Below are 24,466 nucleotides of genomic sequence, written 5' to 3'. Positions count from 1 at the left end.
TTTGATAACTGTAAGTTTTTGTTAAGGATATTTACTTATACATGATATACGATTTCAAAGATTGTAATTAATGAGCATTCAACAATTAATTTTTAAAAATACTTTAAAAAAATAAAGTTTATTTGCCATTTCTTAAGCTTTATTATTAATAATATTGATTAGGAGCATAAGTTCTTGCCTGACATAGTTATTGATAAAAAGTTATTAGTATTTCACGCTTTATTACATTATTATTTCTTCCAATTTAATGGGCCATTAAGACTGATAATCTAAAATGGGGAATAACCCACCATAAAATAAAAATCATAAAACATCCTAAATCAAATTTAAAAAAAAAAAAAACGAAGAACTGTTTGTTAGTGAATTATGTTCTCGTGGCAGGCTTTATAGGCAACATTAAATGAAGCTGACCACATCACTTCCTTAATGTTTAAGGAACAAAATAAAAAAATATAAAAATTACCGAATGAAAGAAAAACAGTTAACTCTAAACGTATATTATACACGTCACCTGGTATTACATAAATGTTTCTAATTCCGACTGAATTACCTTGGACATTTTCTCCTTCTATTTCATGCTTTTTATTTACTTCCTAGCCGCTGAATAAAAATTATAGTTAACAAGTTATTATTACTTTTTTTTAAAAAGCAAATTATATTCAATAATAAAAGCAGTGTATATGCTGCCTTGTAGGTAATAAATCATAGAATTTTTCTTATCTCAGAACAAAAACTCTCTCAAAGACTCAAAAAAAAAGTATCTCAAACACATTTGAATGCTAAATTTAATCAAGGCATATCGTATTAATGAATTTTTGATAGCTACAGTTTTACAGAATTGTTTAGAAAAAATGTTGGCCTAGTGAAATATCGTAAATACTTTTTAAGTATCGTTTATAGTGACAGATTTCAATTAATCCTGTACAGGCAAATGTTTTAAACTTCTCAAAATCTTAGGAACTTATCTAATACATCCTTACTACCTATAATTGAGCCGTTTATTTTGAAAGTGGCCAACTCCATTTATCTTCAAACCGAGATATTTAAGGGTTTGCGTTTCAATGAATTTAAAAATATACGTATAGGATACTAATGAGTCATACTGCTTAAGTGTATCTAAGGGTGATAAATTTATAGTTCCTATTAAAATAGTGGCAATTATTAAGTGAATAATATGCGTTTTCTTATCAAGAATGGAGTTAGGCCTCTTTCAAAATTAACATCCAAATTCATTATAAAATTTGAAGGTGTCCAAGTCCATTCAACATAATTTAAGATGCTTCAAATTGAAAAAAACCATACTTAATTTATTTTACATATCTTTAAAACTATTTCTTCTTCACTATCTGAACTAAATGGTCTTGTTCTGTTCTTCCCCATGGGTGAAATAATTTCTACAATTTAATATTAAATTTTAAGTTTTATATTAATTAAACGTACTGGTTATTCAACTAACGCAATTGTCCAAAAACTGAGGTTAACTTGTTAAATACTAATTAATTAAAATTACTGCCTTCAGACCTTATCAATAATATATTATTATCTTGATTTAAGTATAAATGGAGTTAGGCCACTTTCAAACTACGCGGTTCAATTCTTCTTTATAATTTTTCTTATATTTTTTTTCTCAAACAGTTTTCAGAAAATGCCGAACAAAAAGGCATTTGAGGGCGATGGAAGTAATTTCATCAGTAGTCTTCATTAACGAAAAAACAAATTCCATGGTAAGTGTAATTGGTTAACTGTCCACATTTACTTTTGTTACTATGTTTAATACTGAAGATTTTTAAGTTGCTTCATAGAACATTTTTTATAAAACCATCAAACGTTTTAGTACGCTGTTATGACTTTTCTAATTTCACAAATTTAAACTGAAGCATTCAGTAAAATCTCATAGTGCCTCAGGAGAACGTATATATTGTGCTGAAAATTCCTTCCAAATAAAAAAGAATTCAAAAATATCTTATAAAGCCTGAATTCTCATATAACGATTTTAAGGCTAGGATATCCGTTAGGAAGCTTCAATTCCATCCCATTTACTTTTTGTTAAATATAGTTCGTGAGACGGAAAAAATTAAAAACAAAAATATAACAAAATTAACACAATTAATCCTATAAAATGTACCCAATCTGTGCCTACGGCTAGTCATTACCCAGCATTTCTTACTCTTTGTTTTTATTTAAAAAAAACCTTTAATTATATGCTAAATACTAACCTCAGTCATTAAATAATTCCAAACTAATGTTGGTCCATTTTCGTTTCCTTTTTCGGTCGTATAATAGTCCTCTATGGTATCTTTTAAAAATGATTTAACCTCACTTTCAGCCTAAAAATAATATATTTATTAGATTTCTTTGAAATGTTTCATCGACAATGATTAATTATTATTCCACACTGTTGATCACGTTAACATTTTTTTTTTTTTTAAAGTTAACGTTTAAAAAATAATTTTTTAAGATCTTAAGCATAAATTTATTTTGTAATTGGTGTGTTTTTAATATATGACGTTGAATAGACTGCTAAAAACTAGGGTATACACATTTCAATCCATTAACACCAGCTTGCAAAGGTGACATTTTTTTTTTTAGTCATAACCTAGTTGTCTCTCAACTAGGTTCAATTTTTTTAATTAGTTTCTTCATTTGATAAAGTTTGTTTTAGGAACTTCATAGCATGCAATATGAACGTTAATATGTTATCTTCGTGTACAAATAACTTTAATAAAAATATGAATTCACCCTATCCTTGTAGACATATGCGAGTCCGGCAGCTGTTACCTCAAGTATAAGTATCACGACCAGCAGGAATCCATACTGAAACATTCATTAGCTAAATTAGGCTATGCTGAAAAGAAAATATTAAGCATTTATTGTCAACATTTCAGCATTTATTGTATATACACAGAAAGGAATAAGTTTAAGCATTTTTTTTCTTTAATAAGTGGTATAAAAACCTGGTAATAACTTAGAAAATAAATAGTTTGTTTTTTTTTTAGGAGAAATTATAGCATTATACAAAACTTTGGCCATAATCTGTCAATCAGAAATATGGCTCACCAAATGAATTCTCCAATTAAATTAATTTCACTTACTACTTTAATTTAGCTCTACCATTGCTATTTGGAACATTTATATTACAAACATTGGTTCACTGGTAATTCCACTTCTTCTAATATCTATTCAAATAAACTTAAAGCCTTAGGGCCTTCTGGGTTAATACGTACTTCAGTTTAGCATCACTGAAAAGTTAAGGACTCAGCCGTCTCCAAACTGGCACATACTACAGTTCTGTATACTAAATAATAAGCAGGCTCAATCAATTGAGTGAAGTCTGAAAGCTTGGCGGTAAGTAGAAGCATTTTGTCTACGTTTCTCTTCGATGGTGCCACGAAAAGGTATCAGGGTCTGGTTTTAAGAGTTAAATTTCTAGGCTGCTGCCTAAATTGGACCTACGAAGGGGGAGAGTCGTTCATGGGCAGCCGTTTGGAATCTTTCATTGGACATTTTTTTAGGTACTTGGGATTACTTAACGAAAACCAGGAATTAGTTAAACTGGATCTGTAGATGCTCCTAGATATAAAAATAATAATAACTTCTGTTAATTCAGAAATTTGAACAAGATACCTTCTTCTAATCAACTCTGCTGTAACTGAAATTTTGTTTAATAATAATGACAAATAAGTTTAAATCTATTAGTTTCTTGGAAGCCCCATTCTGCAAGAGCATCAGGTTGCCAATGAAGATAAGAAATGAAAACTATATCGCTAGAGACATTACAGATATTTGCCCTTACAATAGTTTGACATTGTTCGGTCACTGACTATTTAGGTTGTTTTAAATTTCTGACCATTTAAATACTTACTCCTGATTGTTATTTCTTCATTATACATAATAAACTTTCATAAAAAGTCATAGCCCCAGTTTCAACGAAAAGTTATTATAATTAGCAGTATGATATGGGTCAAGGTGAACCTTCCATGAGAACCCAGATCAATTCCATTTATAATAACAATAACGGAAGATGATTAATGATGATTACGTTATTTTACGTGGATAAAAATATATTTTTTTTAACTTAATATTACACGCTATTATTTAAAATATTATTAATTCAGTTTTCTTTCACATCACAGAAGGTGTTAGCATGAGTCATCTCATTGAAAGTACAATGTATTTTTAAAATTCAGATAAAGTAACTATTGATATATCATTTTTTAACAACCCTAAAATAAACTGTTATTATGGTAGCAAAAATATAGATATAAAATCAATTTATATAATGTTGTCTGGTAATTTAATAGAGACGGTGGGTTGTCATTGTGACAACACACACTTTAATATCTACGGCGATTGTCTGTGTGGAAGTGATGTATTAACTAGGTGTGGGAATGAATAAAATTGCCTTCCTCATCATCGTACAGTTCTAACACCTCCACATTCATTAACTGGTGGTGTCCTCTAATCCGCGCACTAACCTCGCGCACGTTGTACTTATATTCCTCAAAATAAATCGCTAAATATTGTAGAACAATTCCATCATTATTTCTTAAATCATAAACAAACAATCTTTAGTAGATAGTAGTAAAGATTAAAAGAACACTTTTATGAAATTCACTGTAAAGCACTAGTTTTTTACTTCTTATTACCAGACAACATCATTATCACTTTATTTTATTTCTTTTTAAATTTTAAATTTTGGCGAACAATAAACGTTTTTTTTTTTACACACTGATCACTGTGTGCCTCTTCTTCTTCTTATTTTCCAAATAGCCAATCAACACAAAAACATACTCCATCTCTTTGAAAGTAGTAAGGCAGCATCGATTATGGTCTAGATTTTATCACAATAATATACATAGGATTAAAAATAATTTAACCACACTTCCAGCACTGACTCCATTGTTAATGAAAATATATATCTAGAAGAGGCATTGGAACAAAGGAAGAAAATAACCTGCTGCGAATACGAGTGAAGGTCGATGATAAAATTCTGCAAAATGTATATGTTAATTATTAAGATATCTTGTCTTAGATACAGAGATTGTGAATTAAATAAGGGATTCAGGGCCAGAGGCTATGAAATAAATGTTTGGAACTTAACTAAATTTGCTTCTACTCAAGTTCTTGAGATCAAAAGACCAATTTAAAAAAAAAACTAGTCAAGATTTCACATTTTTAAAGTGCCTTCAATCAGATAGAAACTGATTCTAGATTCTTGCCCAGGAAAGGGTGAAACAAGCATTACATTATGTAGATTCGGTGAGAACTATGCTGTCAAGTCACCCTCTACTTACGAGGGTCGTTTGAAAAGTCCGTGCAAAGTCAGAGAGATAGCACTACTGGCGCGTATCAAGGTTATGTTTAGTTAGTAGCATCTCTTGGAAGAACACTCACCAAGTTTCAGCCAGAACGGTCTATTTCTTTGTGTTTGGCATTCGTTTCAATCGAGGAAGTGGAGTGATTTTCAAAAAATGGACGAAAAAGAATTTCGTGTGTTGATTAAACACTACTTTATGAAAGGCAAAACGCCTCAGGAGACTAAAGAGAAGCTTGATAAACATTATGGTGACTCTGCACCTTCGATTAGAACAGTTTATAAGTGGTTTCAAAATTTTCGGAGTGGCCATATGGGCACAAGTGACGCTGAACGTTCTGGACGCCCTGTTGAGGTTACTACTCCAGAAATCATTGATAAAATCCATGATATGGTGATGGATGACAGAAGAGTGAAGGTGCGTGAGATTGCTAGTGCTGTGGGCATCTCGAATGAACGGGTACATAATATTTTGCATCAACATTTGGACATGACAAAGCTATCCGCAAGATGGGTGCCGCGATTGCTCACGCTTGACCAAAAAGGAAATCGTGTGAAGTGTTGCAAGGACGGTTTGCAGCTGTTCCAGAAGAATCCGCAGGACTTTAAGCGTCGTTTCGTCACTGTGGATGAAACATGGATACATCACTACACTCCTGAGACCAAAGAACAATCTAAACAATGGGTTACCAAGGGGGAATCTGCGCCAAAAAAGGCGAAGACCGTTCCTTCGGCCGGAAAGATTATGGCGACTGTCTTTTGGGATTCGCAAGGAATAATCCTCATCGACTATCTGGAAAAGGGTAAAACTATTACAGGTGCGTATTATTCATCGTTATTGGACCGTTTGAAAACCGAGCTGCAAGAAAAACGCCCACGATTGGCCCACAAAAAAGTCCTTTTCCATCACGACAACGCACCAGCTCACACCTCAGCAGTTGTGGTCGCAAAATTAATGGAAATAGGGTTCCAACTCGTTTCACATCCCCCCTATTCTCCAGACTTGGCTCCCTCGGACTACTATTTGTTCCCCAATATGAAGAAATGGCTGGCGGGAAAAAGATTTTATTCAAACGAGGAGGTGATTGCAGAAACGAATGGCTATTTTTCAGACTTGGACAAATCCTATTATTCGGAAGGGATCAACAAACTAGAGCAGCGTTGGACGAAGTGTATAAGCCTAAAAGGAGACTATGTTGAAAAATAAAAAAAGGTTTACCCCAAAAAATTAAGTAGTTTTTATTTTTGCACGGACTTTTCAAACGACCCTCGTATGTAGGGCAAGTTGATTACATTATTTCAGAAAAAACACCTTCAGCACAAAATTTGAAAAATGTCGGTGAACCTGACATGCGTAAGGACAGATTTACTTTATATAGTTGATCAAGGAAGTCCAAGAAATAGGCTTTCGATTTTCACTTTTCTTTTAGACTTTCACATTCTTTTGTAATAGTAAAGGTATTGTTTCAGAGTTTAGACTGAAATCTTCTTTCTGAAATTCGAAGACATAAAACTCATTTTCAAAACAAATAAAAATTTAAATTCGAGAATGTTTTAAATCTGCTAATTTTTAGAATTGCGGTTTAGGGGATTGTTAATCAATATTCCTCTGTCCACCATAAATCTGGAGCTTAATACTTCGACAATTTAGATTTTTAGTAATCATATTCAGCTATCGACCAATTTACAGTTGCAAGCAGAAATTGAGAAGTTCAAAATCAATCTATAAAGCTGGATATTCCATTTATAAAGCAGGACGAATGTCGCATTATCTTTAGATAACGATGTCAATGCATCTGTAGGTAGTTGTGGTCAGTAGTTAACTTGAAAGAAAGAACAATTTCTCTTCTTGGTCATGGGAACGAGCTGGTCTTTAGAAAAATTACCAATCGTTTCCCATTAACAGATTTTCGGTCTGCAAATGACTGTTTCATAGCCAACCATACTACGTATGTTATGCACAACAGCAAAAATTTGTTTTAGTAAAACAAAATTTCATTTAAAAAAACTTCTGTAACAAATCAGCTTCCCTACAACTAAAGATTTCATTTTCAGAAAAAGATTTAAACAAACTTACAGCTCTCTTTTACCGAACAGTTAGGCTAGTTACTTCAGAGTTTGACTGGGACAATTGTGAAAGAAGGAATGTGTGTTCAGGTAGATATGCTATTTTCTAATATTTGTAAGTGTACAAAAATAAAACTCCATGCCAAGTGAAAGTCGAACTGCCGAGAGGGAAAGTCACTGGAAGGATATTGTACGTGTTCCATGAAATAGTGATTTGGTTTCTAATTTCTAAATTTTAGAAAAATCTACGAATTGCATAGTCCATTCTATACTATTTGTCAATTATTTTCTGGTTATTATGGTTAAAATTTGGAAAATACATTTTTAAAGGAAGTAGAAGTACTACAACTACGTCAATAGCAGCAGATCTAAGGGTATGGATGCTGCAGAAGAACCTAAAAATTTGGCCAACAGCAGAGTAAGAATACTGCTCTTCTCAGTAGAAGAGCCCACATTAGCCATGGTGATGGCCATTCTTTTAGGAATAGAAGGCTCCGAAACCAAGGTTCATGGTCCTCCAGGTTGGGGATTGAAGGTAGAGATAACGACTCTCTCTTCCGGAAAAAAGAAGATTGCTATAAATATTCAAAAAGAAGCAAACAGGACGGATTTAAGGCTCCGATGAAGGCGAGGAAAAGGACTCAGTTTAACTTTAGTAATATAGGATGTATATTTAGTAAGGATGTAAGATGTTATAGTCTAATGGAACAAAAATGTTGCCTATAATATATATTTCGTTGTTTATCATACCATAACTTTAAAGAAGTGTTCAATAAAAGTAAAATAACTAAAGTTAAAGTGGTCTTCCGTAGTACTAGGTTTTTATTTACTTTAAATTTATAATAAATTGTTCTACATTGAAGTAAAATGTAGTAATCTTCTCGTAACTTGTTTTTTTTATCCAGCAAAGTGATAATATAAGAAATTCCAACCAGAAACATCCGTTCAGTCTACTATACAATGTGACACATATGTCTTGTATTTCCCAGAGGAAATAGTTACACATTTAATTCATTACGAAACATCAAAATTTTCGGTAAAACTTACCCAACATGTAATTATTCTAAGAAAATGTTACTAGGTATATGTTTAAAAAAAAAAAATTAATAAAAGCACTCTTTGTTTAAAGCTTTGGTTCTTCTTATTTTAATTTCGCTTTCAAAAAAGGAACAGTTTTGCAGCCTTTTAAACTTTTGGTATTGCTTTTCTACTACGGGTTTCTGTAGGTTTTTCTTTGAATGGGATCCCAATTTAATACCAAACGAAGTACTTAGTTTAATCTTTTCCTATTTTTAATTATTATTATTGGCGGGGCTCCTGTCCACCTGTCCTCTTAAACAGCAATCCTCTTCCTTGCACTGATTTGGTGCGCTACCTTGGGCTCTACATAGACAAACGACTCACGTGGAACCCACATACACTAGACTTAAAAGACAAGCAATGACAAAACGTGCGAAACTTCTTAACAGATTACTTGGACGACTCTCCAAATTGCCCTTAGAACTTAAACGTTTAACATACAACACTATCCTCAAACCTATGTGGACTTACGGACTAGAGCTGTGGGGTTCAGCCAAACCTACAAACGTACGGACAGTACAGGACATTTCGGTCAAAACTCCTCCGACAGATAGCTGACGCTCCTTTCTACGGTGACTAACCTCACTCTTCACAACGACCTCAACATTCCCTTCATAGACCAACTCGCTAAGACTAAATATCAAAAATTCCACACTACTCTCTCGACCAGCACTAATCCTCTTGTACTGTCTCTCACTTCTTCTGACATCCCTAATACTCCTCGCCGACTGAATCGCCAGTGGCCCCGCGACTTCCTTGTAGTCTGAAGACCTAAATCATTATTCTCCTACCTCTCCTCTCTCCTATAGAGAGTGCTACCGCTGAGTAGTTTCTCTCCTCCTGCTCTCCTCCCGCACCAGTTCATCATACTCTTCATATTTACTTATTGTATACTGTATACAGATTGTAAATAACAAAATAAATTAAAAAAAAAAATTATTATTATTATTTTGTGTTTGTCCAAATTACAGAACAATAATAAAAGAGCAATGGTTAAAAAAACGGAAATTCGAAAAAAGTTTTTCCAGTGATAAGACAACCATGGAATTTGATTAGGATTGTATCAGTAAGATAAAAGTGAAGAAAGGAGAAAAAGTAACAGATTTTGGGAAGAAGTTCTTCAGAAAGCCAGAGTAGATAAGTAACAATAGATGAGAGCAAAAAATAGTTGTTCAAAGAACTTTAATCGACCACAGAGGTTAAAATGGTTAGGAGTACTTCACAGAATTGATGATATCTTGTGAACCCAAATAGTGAGTGATTACACTTAATTAATGGGCGACAAAGAAGTGTTGAAGCAAAGTAATGGAGAAGTAAGAAAATACATGAATTTGAATGTATTGGAGATCTTAGACTGAAAGCTGGATGGAACAAATGCCTGAACGAGAGATAAAGCGTAGAAATAAATAAAAAAGTAACAGTCAGTTGTTTTTTTATTTGAGAGGAAAGACTATGAACAGAATTCTTGTGACTTCTAGTCTGATCATATTTGTTTAATAGTGTTACTAGTAATTTGGAAGCCTAGATGCTAAAAAGGAAGGAGCCTGCTAGAAGATATATGTATGTTTATTGCATTTAGGTCGACAAAAGTTAAAGTCTAAAGCAAAAACTCGTGACAGCCATAGCAGTGATAATGGATTCTTTAGTTAAGGTTCCCACAATCCGACTGTTTCTGTGATCATTTTAAGACATTTACACTTTCTTTGAACAAAATCTTCTTATCATGCAATGTTTAAGGTTGTATTGATTAACAGTAAGAAACTTTTTTTATACCCAGAGAACGTGAACTGTTACTCTGGTTAGACATAAATTTGAGTATTTCATGCCCATTTTATGATCCTACTACAATCAGGAGCGCCATCAGAGAAAAAAAATCTCAATGTTATCCAACTGAATTTGTGAATTTTATAATGTTGGTAAGCTCTATTCTATAGAGAACTTCAGAATAATTTGATATGAAATGATACATATAAATATATAGATTTAAACCACAAAGTTGGTTTAAAATAAAACTTACAAATCCAAGTAAACATCTCGATTCTCTGAGTGCTCCACAATATCCTATAAGACTGAGTATGAAGATGATTCCACCAGCAGCCATCAAAACATAAGAAATGTGTGCCACGACCTCAGGCTGTGTTAACTGCTCCAACTGTAAGCAAAAAAAAAGAATCACTCTGTTAACTGTTTTAGTCAAAAAGCACCAACAAAATATGTATAACTTAACGATTCTGAATGTTTTTACAAAGAATTCTCAGAGATACCCGAAACAATGAAGTTTTAGTGATGACCATGATTATGATTCAGTGAAGTGATGATTTCATTATAAATTATTAGTAACCTTTTTTATGGTACACCCTCTAGTTTAGCCTTATTCCTAGATTTAACATACACTTCACTGATTTCTAATAATAATTAAATACATAAATGATTTTCTTCGAATCAACTGCATATACATATATGAATTGCATATGCAGGCAAATGGTTACTCTAAGCCAGTGGTTCTTAACCTTTTCATAGACGCGGAACACAATTATATGTATATATTTTTCTCGCGGAACACTAACATTAAATAAATTGAAATTCGGTATTAAGCAAGAACATAAAATTAAATTGAAATTAAAAAAAAAAAGGAACAATTTTTTGTTTTCGTATCTTTCCTAAGTTTCTAAATTACAATACATTTAAAAATTAAAATTTCGCGGAACACTTGGACCATATTCGCGGAACACTGGTTAAGAACCACTGCTTTATATCTTCAACATTTATAGATCTGTGCACAAAATAACTATAGTTTATAATTGAGAAAAACAAAGTGTACAAGACAACCAAATTCCATATTAATACGTGGTTCACAGTGAGAGATATAGAACGGCCACAATTTTACAGAATTTCATGACCCAAAAAATTTTCAACCCTCTATATCTTCTACCTTTTTAGATCTGTGCACAAAATAACTATAATTTATAATTGAGAAAAACAAAGTGTATAAGAGAACAAAATTTCATACGAATACGTGGTTCACATTGGGAGATATAGAAAGGCCATAATTTTACAGAATTTCATGACCCAAAAAATTTTCAACCCTTTACATCTTCTACATTTATAGATCTGTGCACAAAATAACTATAGTTTATAATTGAGAAAAACAAAGTGTACAAGAGAACAAAATTCCATATCAATACGAGGTTCACAGTGGGAGATATAGAACGGCCACAATTTTACAGAATTTCATGACCCAAAAAATTTTCAACCCTTTATATCTTCTACATTTATAGATCTGTGCACAAAATAACTATAGTTTATAATTGAGAAAAACAAAGTGTACAAGAGAACAAAATTCCATATCAATACGAGGTTCACAGTGGGAGTTATAGAACGGCCACAATTTTACAGAATTTCATGACCCAAAAAATTTTCAACCTTTTATATCTTCTACATTTATAGATCTGTGCACAAAATAACTATAGTTTATAATTGAGAAAAACAAAGTGTACAAGAGAACAAAATTTCATACGAATACGTGGTTCACAGTGGGAGATATAGAACGGCCATAATTTTACAGAATTTCATGACCCAAAAAATTTTCAACCCTTTATATCTTCTACATTTATAGATCTGTGCACAAAATAACTATAGTTTATAATTGAGAAAAACAAAGTGTACAAGAGAACAAAATTTCATACGAATACGTGGTTTACAGTGGGAGATATAGAACGGCCATAATTTTACAGAATTTCATGACCAAAAAAATTTTCAACCCTTTATATCTTCTACCTTTTTAGATCTGTGCACAAAATAACTATAGTTTATTATTGAGAAAAACAAAGTGTATAAGAGAACAAAATTCCATATCAATACGTGGTTCACAGTGGGAGATATAGAACGGCCATAATTTTACAGAATTTCATGATCCAAAAAATTTACAACCCTTTATATCTTCTACATTTATAGATCTGTGCACAAAATAACTATAGTTTATAATTGAGAAAAACAAAGTGTACAAGAGAACAAAATTTCATACGAATACGTGGTTCACAGTGGGAGATATAGAACGGCCATAATTTTACAGAATTTCACGACCCAAAAAATTTTCAACCCTTTACATCTTCTACATTTATAGATCTGTGCACAAAATAACTATAGTTTATAATTGAGAAAAACAAAGTGTACAAGAGAACAAAATTCCATATCAGTACGAGGTTCACAGTGGGAGATATAGAACGGCCACAATTTTACAGAATTTCATGACCCAAAAAATTTTCAACCCTTTAAATCTTCTACATTTATAGATCTGTGCACAAAATAACTATAGTTTGTAATTGAGAAAAACAAAGTGTACAAGAGAACAAAATTCCATATCAATACGAGGTTCAGAGTGGAAGATTTAGAACGGCCACAATTTTACAGAATTTCATGACCCAAAAAATTTTCAACCCTTTATATCTTCTACCTTTTTAGATCTGTGCACAAAATAACTATAGTTTATTATTGAGAAAAACAAAGTGTATAAGAGAACAAAATTCCATACGAATACGTGGTTCACAGTGGGAGATATAGAACGGCCATAATTTTACAGAATTTCATGACCCAAAAAATTTTCAACCCTTCATATCTTCTACATTTATAGATCTGTGCACAAAATAACCATAGTTTATAATTGAGAAAAACAAAGTGTACAAGGGTACAAAATTTCATACGAATACGTGGTTCACAGTGGGAGATATAGAACGGCCATAATTTTACAGAATTTCATGACCCACAAAATTTTCAACCCTTTATATCTTCTATCTTTTTAGATCTGTGCACAAAATAACTATAGTTTATAATTGAGAAAAACAAAGTGTACAAGAGTACAAAATTCCATACGAATACGTGGTTCACAGTGGGAGTTATAGAACGGCCATAATTTTACAGAATTTCATGACCCAAAAAATTTTCAACCCTTTAAATCTTCTACATTTATAGATCTGTGCACAAAATAACTATAGTTTGTAATTGAGAAAAACAAAGTGTACAAGAGAACAAAATTCCATATCAATACGAGGTTCAGAGTGGGAGATTTAGAACGGCCACAATTTTACAGAATTTCATGACCCAAAAAATTTTCAACCCTTTATATCTTCTACCTTTTTAGATCTGTGCACAAAATAACTATAGTTTATTATTGAGAAAAACAAAGTGTATAAGAGAACAAAATTCCATACGAATACGTGGTTCACAGTGGGAGATAGAGAACGGCCATAATTTTACAGAATTTCATGACCCACAAAATTTTCAACCCTTATATCTTCTATCTTTTTAGATCTGTGCACAAAATAACTATAGTTTATAATTGAGAAAAACAAAGTGTACAAGAGAACAAAATTTCATACGAATACGTGGTTCACAGTGGGAGATATAGAACGGCCATAATTTTACAGAATTTCATGACCAAAAAATTTTTCAACCCTTTATATCTTCTACCTTTTTAGATCTATGCACAAAATAACTATAGTTTATAATTGAGAAAAACAAAGTGTACAAGAGAACAAAATTCCATATCAGTACGAGGTTCACAGTGGGAGATATAGAACGGCCACTATTTTACAGAATTTCATGACCCAAAAAATTTTCAACCCTTTATATCTTCTACCTTTTTAGATCTGTGCACAAAATAACCATAGTTTATAATTGAGAAAAACAAAGTGTACAAGAGTACCAATTTTCATACGAATACGTGGTTCACAGTGGGAGATATAGAACGGCCATAATTTTACAGAATTTCATGACCCAAAAATTTTTCAACCCTTTATATCTTCTACATTTATAGATCTGTGCACAAAATAACTATAGTTTATTATTGAGAAAAACAAAGTGTATAAGAGAACAAAATTCCATATCAATACGTGGCTCACAGTGGGAGATATAGAACGGCCATAATTTTACAGAATTTCATGACCCAAAAAATTTTCAACCCTTTACATCTTCTACATTTATAGATCTGTGCACAAAATAACTATAGTTTATAATTGAACAAACAAAGTGTACAAGAGAACATAATTCCATATCAATACGAGGTTCACAGTGGGAGAAATAGAACGGCCACAATTTTACAGAATTTCATGACCCAAAAAATTTTCAACCCTTTACATCTTCTACATTTATAGATCTGTGCACAAAATAACTATAGTTTATAATTGAGAAAAACAAAGTGTATAAGAGAACAAAATTCCATATCAATACGTGGTACACAGTGGGAGATATAGAACGGCCATAATTTTACAGAATTTCATGACCCAAAAAATTTTCAACCCTTCATATCTTCTACATTTATAGATCTGTACACAAAATAACTATAGTTTATAATTGAGAAAAACAAAGTGTACAAGAGAACAAAATTTCATACGAATACGTGGTTCACAGTGGGAGATATTGAACGGCTATAATTTTACAGAATTTCATGACCCAAAAAATTTTCAACCCTTTATATCTTCTACATTTATAGATCTGGACACAAAATAACTATAGTTTATAATTGAGAAAAACAAAGTGTACAAGAGAACAAAATTCCATATCAGTACGAGGTTCACAGTGGGAGATATAGAACGGCCACAATTTTACAGAATTTCATGACCCAAAAAATTTTCAACCCTTTATATCTTCTACCTTTTTAGATCTGTGCACAAAATAACCATAGTTTATAATTGAGAAAAACAAAGTGTACAAGAGTACAAAATTTCATACGAATACGTGGTTCACAGTGGGAGATATAGAACGGCCATAATTTTACAGAATTTCATGACCCACAAAATTTTCAACCCTTTATATCTTCTATCTTTTTAGATCTGTGCACAAAATAACTATAGTTTATAATTGAGAAAAACAAAGTGTACAAGAGAACAAAATTTCATACGAATATGTGGTTCACAGTGGGAGATATAGAACGGCCATAATTTTACAGAATTTCATGACCCACAAAATTTTCAACCCTTTATATCTTCTATCTTTTTAGATCTGTGCACAAAATAACTATAGTTTATAATTGAGAAAAACAAAGTGTACAAGAGAACAAAATTTCATACGAATATGTGGTTCACAGTGGGAGATATAGAACGGCCATAATTTTACAGAATTTCATGACCCAAAAAATTTTCAACCCTTTACATCTTCTACATTTATAGATCTGTGCACAAAATAACTATAGTTTATAATTGAGAAAAACAAAGTTTACAAGAGAACAAAATTCCATATCAATACGAGGTTCACAGTGGGAGATATAGAACGGCCACAATTTTACAGAATTTCATGACCCAAAAAATTTTCAACCCCTTATATCTTCTACCTTTTTAGATCTTTGCAGAAAATAACTATAGTTTATAATTGAGAAAAACAAAGTGTATAAGAGAGCAAAATTTCAAATCAATACGTGGTTCACGGTGGGAGATATTGAACGGCCATAATTTTACAGAATTTCATGACCCAAAAAATTTTCAACCCTTTATATCTTCTACATTTATAGATCTGTGCACAAAATAACTATAGTTTATAATTGAGAAAAACAAAGTGTACAAGAGAACAAAATTCCATATCAGTACGAGGTTCACAGTGGGAGATATAGAACGGCCACAATTTTACAGAATTTCATGACCCAAAAAATTTTCAACCCTTTATATCTTCTACCTTTTTAGATCTGTGCACAAAATAACTATAGTTTATAATTGAGAAAAACAAAGTGTACAAGAGAACAAAATTTCATACGAATATGTGGTTCACAGTGGGAGATATAGAACGGCCATAATTTTACAGAATTTCATGACCCAAAAAATTTTCAACCCTTTACATCTTCTACATTTATAGATCTGTGCACAAAATAACTATAGTTTATAATTGAGAAAAACAAAGTTTACAAGAGAACAAAATTCCATATCAATACGTGGTTCACGGTGGGAGATATTGAACGGCCATAATTTTACAGAATTTCATGACCCAAAAAATTTTCAACCCTTTATATCTTCTACATTTATAGATCTGTGCACATAATAACTATAGTTTATAATTGAGAAAAACAAAGTGTACAAGAGAACAAAATTTCATACGAATACGTGGTTCACAGTGGGAGATATAGAACGGCCATAATTTTACAGAATTTCATGACCCAAAAAATTTTCAACCCTTTATATCAGTGGTTCTTATCCTTTTCATAGACGGGGAACACAATTATATGTATATATTTTTCTCGCGGAACACTAACATTAAATAATTTTAAATTCGGTATTTAGTAAGAACTTAAAATTAAATTCAAATTAAAAAAAAAAAGGAACAATTTTTTGTTTTCGTATCTTTCCTAAGTTTCTAAATTTTAATACATTTAAAATTAAAATTTCGCGGAACACTTGGACCATATTCGCGGAACACCGGTTAAGATGCACTGCTCTATGCAGATTACATCTAAGAGAAAGGCTTGACGAAGATTTGCATTCAGTTATTTTAGGTTTCTTTAAGTAAGATTAATTGATATACTTGTAATGTTTAACTTTTTCCACAGTTATTGTTGGCTTACTTTTCAACTCCTCAAATCTTGAGGTTAATTATATGTATAAAAAGATGAATTATTATTATAAGAAAACTTTTAACGATAGGAATTTTATTTTCCTAAGTCGTTTTTAGGTCTTTAGACTACTAACTACTAATTAGAATTTTATCAAAAAACTAAAGATAACATGACATAAGTATTAAAAACTATTTTGTCCAGTCATAGGCGTGTTATTTCTGGCCTTACAAGCACCTTTTTTGCTATAAATATCTCTGCGTTCAATTAAATTTACTTTTTGTCATTGTATTTTATACATAAAAGATTAGATATTTTATATACCTGGTCATTCAGGAAGTAAATAAAATTGAAGTCCTTCGCCTAACCTTCTTGGTAAAATAAAACTTACCGAGTCATATAATTACTATTTAAGACAAAGAACCATTTACCAGACGGATGCTTTCTGTGTTAACTAACCATTTGATGCCTGTAACGTCTGCAAAGCCACATGGTTTTTTCACATGTGTTGACTCATACGAGTACGTACCAAAACAATGTTCCCCACTAGTTCGCCTCCATTTTATTATCTAATGTGTCTTCTTCAAACGGTCCTTGTTTTCAGTTTCACTCTACGGTTTCCCTCTCTCTTAAGAAATTTTCCCGAAATTTCATTTCTTATCTTCAGTTTCAAATGTTAAGTATAAGGGTTGATTAAACGCCAAAAGGTACATAAATCAGCGTGTACCCAACATTTCATTAATACTTCATTAATAGTCAAGTAATTCTACTGCATTAATTTTCATTAATAAGTTATTTTTTAGAATTTATTAGATGTCACAGACCCTTATGCTGGCCATTTTCGTCTACAAAATATAATATGTTCAAGTAGCACTGTAGATTGAATGTAATATCTAGTTATTTATAATAATCAAACTATTAATTACAGGTTAAAAAGAAAAACGTTACAAAAAATAAAAAAAAATTATGAGGCTAAAAAATTCAAAACTTTTTTTTATAAAAAACTTACATCAATGATTTTGTTTATTTCATTTATTTATTTTTATTTTTAAATAAAAATCGTCGGTTTAAGTTCATTCTTCGATTAAAGCAATTGTTATTTTATGAAGTAGTCAAACGTTTATAATAATAGGTAATAATTATCTGGCTTTATCGCAAATAATATAGTTTTCTTCAATTACATTCTCAATCTAGGTATTCATCCCACAATGTTGTATATATGTAATATCGGTAAGACGAATTCAAGACAGTAGCCTACTCTAACTTTGTCTTGTTCTACTTTAACATGCATGTACATATACATATGTGATTTATCATAATTATAACAAAAAATATTATAAATGAAGTGGCCAGCATAAGGGTCTGTGACATCTAATAAATTCTAAAAAATAACTTATTAATGAAAATTAATGCAGTAGAATTACTTGACTATTAATGAAGTATTAATGAAATGTTGGGTACACGCTGATTTATGTACCTTTTGGCGTTTAATCAACCCTTATACTTAACATTTGAAACTGTAAGTTTTTGTTAAGGAGATTTTTGTACCTTTTGGATAGATTTTCCTTTTCGTCTATTTTACAAAGTTACATATCTTCTTTACAGATTTTTTTAAAATTTGGAATAAGCAATTCTATCATTATAATCTGATAAGGTGTTAAGTCGGAACCGTAACTACCACTGGAGAGATCTTTTTAAAGAATGATTATAGTTGCGTTCCCCCAAACCATCCTCAATAACAATTTTTTTGAAAAAGCGTTTTGAATAACATAGGAAGGTATTTGTACCTAAATAGCAAAATTAAACTGCGATTTCAGTACTTCCTTTTAAGAGGAGTAAGAAAAATAAACTACGATTGCAGTACTTCTCCCTAAAAGGCAAAGAGGCAAAGATTTTTTAATCGAACGACAATTCATTGATTTAAATCGGTTCACTCATTGATAATTTAAACGATTGCAGTACTTCCTCTTAGTAGGTGCAAGAGTATCAGCAACGTAGAGGAGCTTTAACCACTTATTCGAGCTGAATTTTATCAAAATCGGATTTAGCGTTATAGAAATATTGGTAATAATAGTTTTAGAAACGGCATTATTTGGGTGGGGCAAACTCCCCTCCTTATGAGGCACGGCGTCGAGACTTTTAAAGTGCAAATCTGTACAAAATTTCGATTCGAATGTCACTTCATTCATGAAAATCGGTTCACGTGTCGATAATTTGCAACGATTGCTATACTTCCCCTTAACAAGTGTAAGAGCTGATCGCCGCTTTAATGTTACGTAGGGGAGCCCTAACCCTATCATCCTACCAAATTTTATCAAAATCGGGCCAAGATTTACAGAGTAATTAGTAATAATAATTTTGGAGGGGGCCTTACTTTAAGGGGGCTAACTCCTCTCTTGTTTAATGTACAGCGTCGAGACCCCCAAAAGGCACATCTACATAAAATTCCGAATCGAATGACACCTCATTCATGAAAATCGGTTTGCGCGTTTAGGCGCTACGTTGTTTACAAAAAAGGTAACAACAAGAACAACAAGAACAACAAGAACAAGAACAAGAACATTTTTTGAAAAAGCGGTTTTTGCTCATTTTTGGCAACTTTTTTCTCGATACCTATTAGATCTGGGTTGTTGCAAAAAAATTACAGTTATAAAGGAGGGTTTGCCCTTTAATTTAAAGAAAATTTGGGAATTTTATCTTTTATAGAAAAAGAGAAAAAAATTGACAAAGTTGGGTGTTTTTCAACGTTACGCTTTTTCGTGCAGTTTTTGACGATCAACCCTTATACAACTGTCCTACCGGACAGTTTTAATGAACCTTTTTTTAAAAAATCAAATAAACCTACATATCTTCAGCTCCTAATCATGTTTTTACTTTTAGTTAATTAAAAAAAAAAAATACTCCCTTAATAATATATCAATTTTTTTTTGAAAAAGAATAAGAGGTGATCATTTTCGAAATTCTTTAAATTTTAAAATCATAAAATAGAAATTTGAATAATGATACAGCTAAACAAGCAAGACGATTATTTTTTTTTGTTTTGATTTGTTTTAGCGGACTAAAGAATACAAAAAGATCAGTCGATTAAGAAAACCAATTTGACTAAACTGAAACAAAGAGGTAAGTTACAATAACACAATATCAGTTGCTAATTAAAAATTAGAAAGATATTGACCCAATTTTATGTAGTCAAATACATGCTTATATAAAAATGTTATAAATAAAGTCAGTTTTGACGTAATATAGAAGTGGGAGAATATTTAAGATATTATGACTTATAGTCCGGCACATGTGGCCTCGTATTACCTGCTAAAGAAACAGTTAGGAATAATTTCCTTATAAATTTAGCTGTTCTTAAAACCAGTCATTGGCAAAATTTAAAATACAAAATTAAATGAAAAATAAATACAAAATTTATGGACTAAAATTTCTTTTAAAAAGACCCAAGAATGGAGGACGAACGTTGCTGGGTAAAATTGAGTTTTCGAATGGAAGGAGTGAATCTAGATTCTCGTATAATATTTTTTTGTCTAACACAGCATTATTATAGTTAGAGATCATTATAATTGCATTCCCTCACAGAGATGAAGATTTCTTATTGCTTTTGTAAAGAATTGAATCTCTAATTGTATAATCAGTCTTTTTTCTTACAAGCTGCTCAATTTTTTAAAACTAAGAGTATGTTGGCTGCCTCTTCGGTTCTTTCTATTTTAGCCAAAATGAAATGTGACTCTTGGGAAGTTAAAAATTATTTATTTAACTCTCTAGTATCCAGTGTTCTCCTACATTCATCTGAACTGTGGGGATTCAAATATGCCGATATTGCCGAGAGAACACCTCTAAAATTTTTCAAAACTTTGTTAAAATTATCCAGGAATACTCCAGATGCATTTGTCAGGTTGGAGGTTGGCCATACTCATTTAATTTCAAAAATTTTTAAACGTACGGTATTTTTATGGCAGAAAATCTTAGCCATGCCCGAAAATAGATTGCCTCGTATCTGTTATGCCGCGTTGCTTGACAGCATTGATAGCCCTAGCATCCCTTTTAACTGGACCGCTGATTTGCGAAAGCAATTTCAGATTATTGGCTCCGATGATGTCTGGGAAAAACAGTACATACCCGAGGGTAAACTGACAGATACCTTGGCAAGATTCAACAATAATCTAATTAGTAAGGATGTCGAATCTCTGTTAAACGCCAAATTTAACACGTTCCTTAGGAATATTAGCAGTTTTGGTTTAGGTGAACAATACATTCACTTTAAATGTCACATCGATATGATCAGAGTTGCCAGTCAACTAAGATTAATGTCTGAGAAGAAGCCTCAACTGTATATCCTCGGTAGGGTTTATAAATTTAATACTGGTTCCCCCTGCCCGTTATGTGGAAAAGATCAAGATGATCTAATTCACTTCTTGATTATCTGCCCGATTTTGGATGTCCTAAGAGCCAAGTATCTACAGGCGCAACACATTAACTTTTCTCCCAGTATTCAGCCTAAAATTGTGTTGGAGAACCTTTTATCTTTTGACTCAGTAAACAAAGTCAAATATATGTATTTTTTTATAATTAACTCACTAAAAATTAGAAATTTGTTCTCATTAATTTAATAAGTTCTTTTTGTTTTGTTTTTTTATATAGGTATATGTACATATGTACTTATATTATTATTATTATTATTTTTTTTGTAAAGTGAATTTATTTTTGTCTTTGTTTTCTTTCTCTTTTCATGTATCTTTTGTATTTTATCCATGTAAAGGCACGGGTCAACCCCTTGCTACAATTTATTGTATTATAAGCAAGTAATAATAAAATAATAATCAGTCTTCTTAACTATTGGTTGACGTAAACCTGTGGCCATATCAAGTTTGCACTGAGATATTTGTACGTTTGAAAAATACAATAGGGTAAATATTTTGTACAAAATAAATAATAATAATATAGAGTTGTACTGTTTACAAGTGGGTATAATACCAGTATTCTTAATTAAGAGGACTAGACTTGGTCCAAAAAAGAAAGAACTGCTGATTACAAGGCAATATGTTAAACCTCAAAGAATTTATTTTGTTAACCAATTATTTCAACCACACAGACCTCACATTACTGCAGCAGAAATGTTTTGACGAATTCAATTGTGAAGTAACAACTCTCATTAAAATGTTTAACAAAAAGAACACCTATGATTCATTATTACTATGTAGAGCTTTTAAGATTAACATGACGTTAAGGTGTAAACAGAACCGAACAGATTGAAAAACAAACAAACAAAGATTGGTTGGGAAAGTAGAAAGATTAAAATAATTTGGCAAGTGTTCTTGAAATAACTTGTCAGGCATATTTCAAGTCTACTCGCTCTAATGGGCGGCATTTTAATATACACTACGAGCTTAAAATTGAGCCTGAATTCAGGCCCATTTTGTTGTCGCCATTAAAATTAAAAAATTATTTAACAAAGTGAAATATAAGGGATACCAACAAGTACAGGAGACCTCCATACTAGACTTCGTGATTCTAAAAGAAAATTAAGAAATTCTCACGTTTCCTTTCAAAAGATTTTTGAAATATAAAAGCTTATATTTAATGCAACAGAAATTTATATTAATATACTTCACAATTTTTAAATTATCCATTTAAAAAAAATAACTAACGATGAGCATTCTAAAATTAAGTGGGGGTTGAAATGGCTTTCTGGACGCGCAATAAAGCAGGTCGCAAGGTCACAGGGTCACGTCAGAGGATGACCTTTTTTCATCAAAAAATTATTTATAATTTTTTTAAAAAATATACTAAATGATAATTGAAATACTATTTGTATAAAATCACAAATTATTTATAAGCATTAAATGGAATTTAACTAACAGGTCTGCAATAAATAAATAGATCGAGTCTCTCTTATTGTCAAAGACATTTTTTGATAAAACGTTATTTTTCCCAAATAATTAGATTGGCAGGATAATTAGAAGCGTTTATCGCAGGTAAAAGAAAGAGTCTTGAATCCATTAGTTAGTCACACTGCCGAGCACTTATTTATTAGTTTTTACAGAGAACAGAATCTACTTTAATCAACATTTTTCTGAATAAAAAAAATGAATGAATTGGAAAAAAGATATTTATATAGTTATTTATTTAACAAGTGTGGAAAGTAGTACTTTTCCTCACGCGAGGCAGGGTTTGAATTGCCGAGTGTGAGGAAAATACTTGACACTCGAGTTAAATATTATATTTTTTCTGCAACCATTAGATTTATTAACTAAAAAAATTAAAAATTTCATTTTTACAGTCTACAAAAAGTAATTTATTTATTATAAACATTTATTGTTATATTACAATTATTTACATTACTTACGTATTTACATTACTTATTACATTTTCTGCTGTTTCTTTTATTGATGGAGGAGTGTTTTCTAAACAGGAATCACTAGAATCCATTTTAAATTTCTATAAGGTAACACTATAACCTTTTTAACTGTTATAATTAAAAATATCTAATTATTTATTAAAGTATTATTTTTATTTCTATATTCCTTTCAATTTTTATTTTATTTTTTAATATTCGTTTTTTAATTATTTAGTTACGTTAAATAAGCTTATTAAAGTTTTACAGAAAATATTTATGTTAATAACAAAACTTCTTATATCAAGGAAGCACAATAAAGTTTTTCCACTCTTGTGCACTTTTGTGCGGAAAGTGACACTAATGGGAATTTTTCCCCACTTGTGTGGGAAGTTGGGCATTACACAGCTGATTTTAATTGAGTAATGAGAACTTCCCTACATGGTTGCAGAAAAAGTATAATTTTCTCTTCTTCTAAAGAAAATTAATGCATAACTTTTTGAGTAAAGTATACTTTTGCAATGAAAACTAAATCTCGACAATTTTAGACCTTTCGCAATATTAGTTTGAAGGTACTCAACTACCATTTAGTAAAGATCCACTTTCAAAATACCAAAAAGAAAGCAGTAGTGACATTTAGGTTTAAATTTTGTACACGACAAGAGAAAGTGAACTAAAGAGATTACATCTGTCTCTATTATAGTAAATTCAATAAAGCAAATAATTTTATGTTATTCTTTTAGTAATTCTAGATGTACAGAACAATATTTTACTTCTCCATTACAATTGATTATTGCAGTTCAAATACAGGTTAAGAGAGATGATAGTTTATTTATTAGATCGCCAAACTGAGGTTTGTTTTATGCTAGTTGATTTCTCCTCAGCTGGGTTTAGGTAAGACTTTTACTATAACAGTATAATTGTTATGTTAATTCAAACAAATTATGGTAAAGTACATTTGATTTCCCTATTTAACACACCTAACACTTTGACCTACAAGTTCACCTAAAAATATGTATACCACTATTGGACAAAACATATTAATACTGATCGATAAAAAAAAATTTACCTCTTTTACGAATAATATACATTTAAAGTAAATGATATGTAAAATGTTTAAGAGGAAAAGTGTCTTCAT

At 31.3% G+C, this 24,466-nt stretch overlaps 1 protein-coding gene across 1 annotated transcript in view; it reads right to left on the bottom strand.

Moving 5' to 3' along the window:
• The window catches only part of LOC141457772 (tetraspanin-18-like), an 84,505-nt gene that overhangs the window by 2,224 nt on the left and 57,815 nt on the right, over nucleotides 1-24,466 (bottom strand). Inside the window, exons 4-6 of the mRNA XM_074135019.1 lie at nucleotides 10,479-10,613; nucleotides 2,740-2,814; nucleotides 2,217-2,327 (exon numbers count right to left, since the gene is read on the bottom strand). Of these exons, the coding sequence (XP_073991120.1) occupies nucleotides 2,217-2,327; nucleotides 2,740-2,814; nucleotides 10,479-10,613 (321 nt within the window). The remainder of the gene's footprint in view (nucleotides 1-2,216; nucleotides 2,328-2,739; nucleotides 2,815-10,478; nucleotides 10,614-24,466) is intronic.

The sequence above is a fragment of the Rhodnius prolixus genome, unplaced genomic scaffold (assembly GCF_049639745.1).
Source record: "Rhodnius prolixus isolate KJV_2025 unplaced genomic scaffold, Rpr scaffold_5, whole genome shotgun sequence".
NCBI classification, from domain to species: domain Eukaryota; kingdom Metazoa; phylum Arthropoda; class Insecta; order Hemiptera; family Reduviidae; genus Rhodnius; species Rhodnius prolixus.
This window is presented reverse-complemented; position numbering and strand designations above follow the sequence as displayed.